At 49.1% G+C, this 2,343-nt stretch overlaps 1 protein-coding gene across 1 annotated transcript; it reads right to left on the reverse strand.

Moving 5' to 3' along the window:
• Nucleotides 1-567: 567 nt before the first annotated feature.
• Nucleotides 568-2,043, reverse strand: LOC133981761 (potassium voltage-gated channel subfamily A member 1-like). The gene has a single exon (XM_062420607.1). It carries the CDS (start codon nucleotides 2,041-2,043, stop codon nucleotides 568-570), a length of 1,476 nt encoding a protein of 491 aa, XP_062276591.1.
• Between the last annotated feature and the right edge of the window lie 300 nt (nucleotides 2,044-2,343).

Below are 2,343 nucleotides of genomic sequence, written 5' to 3' on the forward strand. Positions count from 1 at the left end.
TGCGGATGTCCGTGAAGTGAGTAGATCACCAACTGTTTACATCCAAACAAGAGAGATCAGTCTTCCTCCTATAAGGTGCTTTGCTGAATAGTAGATCCTTTTTGTAGGGAGGGAGGAGAGTGAAGGGGGGAGGGCGGGGGAGGTCACCTACATCTTGGCGCTTACCACTCGACTGCAGATGCTTGCATATCTCTGCAGACTTTTCCGGTGCATTGTGCAACTTGCTGAAATGTTATCTGTACTCCATGCATAAGATTTTAATTACCACACTGTCGCCTGATAAGACAGTGTGTGCTCTGTGTCCTCCAGGGAGCAGTGTATATGCGTAATAATGGACGTTTTCTTTTTGATATACCTATATATTTGTAGGATCAGAAGAATTAATTATTCTATCTACCTGTCATGTACTCTAACAGTGTTGTTTTTCTGTTTCCTTTCTATATAGTTGAGCATAGTTGTAGGCCTAATGCCATAGAGCGCTTTGGGGAAGTAAATGAAGCATTCCTAACTGATGGTCTACTCCACATATGACAGTCCCACAGAGATCCCAAAGTTCCTAACTGGTGTCTAAACATCTGTAAGCAGCTTGCTTTTATTTACACAGTTTTGGTTGGCTATAGTGCAATTGCCAGTTCTGAGGTTTGCCTCCCTAAAGTTGTCGATGCTATTATTTATGTCTCCGTCGATCTCCATGTACTCTGACTTGCTGACGGATGATGAACTACGGCGGCTGGAGTTGGTTTCAGAGGGGATGTTGGGGTTGCTGACGTTGAGTAGCTGGGCCTGCTCTTCTCCCTCGGTCTCCCTGTGGTAGAAGTAGTTGAAGTTGGACACAATGACAGGCACTGGGAGTGCAATTGTCAACACTCCAGCAATGGCACACAGAGATCCTACAATCTTGCCTCCGATGGTGACCGGCACCATGTCCCCATAGCCCACAGTTGTCATAGACACAACAGCCCACCAAAATGCGTCTGGGATGCTGCCAAAGTAGGATCCTTGCTCCTCTGCCTCAGCAAAGTAGACAGCGCTGGAGAACAAGATGACTCCAATGAACAGAAAAAAGATCAGCAATCCGAGCTCTCTCATGCTGGCCTTGAGGGTCTGCCCCAAAATCTGCAGTCCTTTGGAGTGTCGAGACAGCTTGAAGATCCTAAACACCCTGACCAGACGGATCACCCTGAGAATGGCCAGAGATGTTGCCTGCTCCCCCACTCCCTCTTTTTCTGGGTCTTCAGCCAGCTCTGTGCCGAGGGTAATGAAGTAGGGGATGATAGCCACTATGTCAATCATGTTCATCATGTTCTTGAAGAAGGCCGGTTTGCTCGGGCACGCCAGAAAGCGCACTATCAACTCAAAGGAGAACCAAATAATACAGAGTGTCTCAATGACGAAGAAGGGGTCTGTGAGGATATTTGGCTTGTAATAAACAGTAGTGTTCCCCACTGTCACCATTCGACCTGCTGGGTCCTCTTTCAGTTGTGGTAAGGTCTCTAAACAAAATATGACTATTGAAATCAGGATTACCATCACAGACACTATGGCAATCCCTCTGGCGGTGCCCGAGCTTTCTGGGTGCTCAAAGAGGAGCCAAATCTGACGCTGGAACTCCTTCTCAGGTAAGGGGCGCTCCTCCTCCCTGATGAAACCCTCATCCTCACGGAACTTCTCCATCGCGTCCACACCCAGCTCATAAAATTTAATTTCTTCCGAGAACATATCCAAAGGGACGTTCACTGGTCTTCTCAGCCGACCCCCAGATTGATAGTAATAGAGGATGGCATCGAAGCTGGGGCGGTTTCTGTCGAAGAAGTACTCGTTTCTCAGGGGGTCAAAGTACCGCATCCGCTTTTTGGGGTTGCCAAGCAATGTCTCTGGAAACTGGGAGAGAGTTTTTAACTGGGTCTCAAACCGGAGACCGGCTATGTTGATGACCACCCTCTCGCAGCATTCATGGTCGTTGTGGTCTGGGGGGTAGGTGTCCTGAGGGTGGCCAGGGACAGCCGAGGTCTCGTCCATGTTGTCTCCTGCTACTACGGTCATTTTGAAAGGAGGAGGAGGAGGTTGCAGAGGAAGAGGAGGAGGAGTTGTGTTGGGATGTCAGTTAGTCTGACTGTGCAGGCATTCAGGTTCAGGGTAAATGTTCTGCTCCTCAGCTTCCCACACCCCTTAAATTGTTGGAAACGTCCCCAGATATGAGGGGCTGGTTGGCTGATTTGCCTCAGTGCGGCTCCACTGCAGTTCTCGCTGACTTGACCATTGCTGCTCTCCAGTGCATCTGCTGCTGTTACTGCTGCCTCTGTCACACAGTGAGAGAGAAGGAGAGGGGGGAGCCAGAGAGAG

Source organism: Scomber scombrus, chromosome 6 (assembly GCF_963691925.1).
Source record: "Scomber scombrus chromosome 6, fScoSco1.1, whole genome shotgun sequence".
Lineage (NCBI taxonomy): Eukaryota > Metazoa > Chordata > Actinopteri > Scombriformes > Scombridae > Scomber > Scomber scombrus.

What these genes read in the sequence shown, in the direction of transcription:
- LOC133981761 (XM_062420607.1), bottom strand. Translation starts at nt 2,043, where the DNA reads ATGACCGTAGTAGCAGGAGACAACATGGACGAGACCTCGGCTGTCCCT.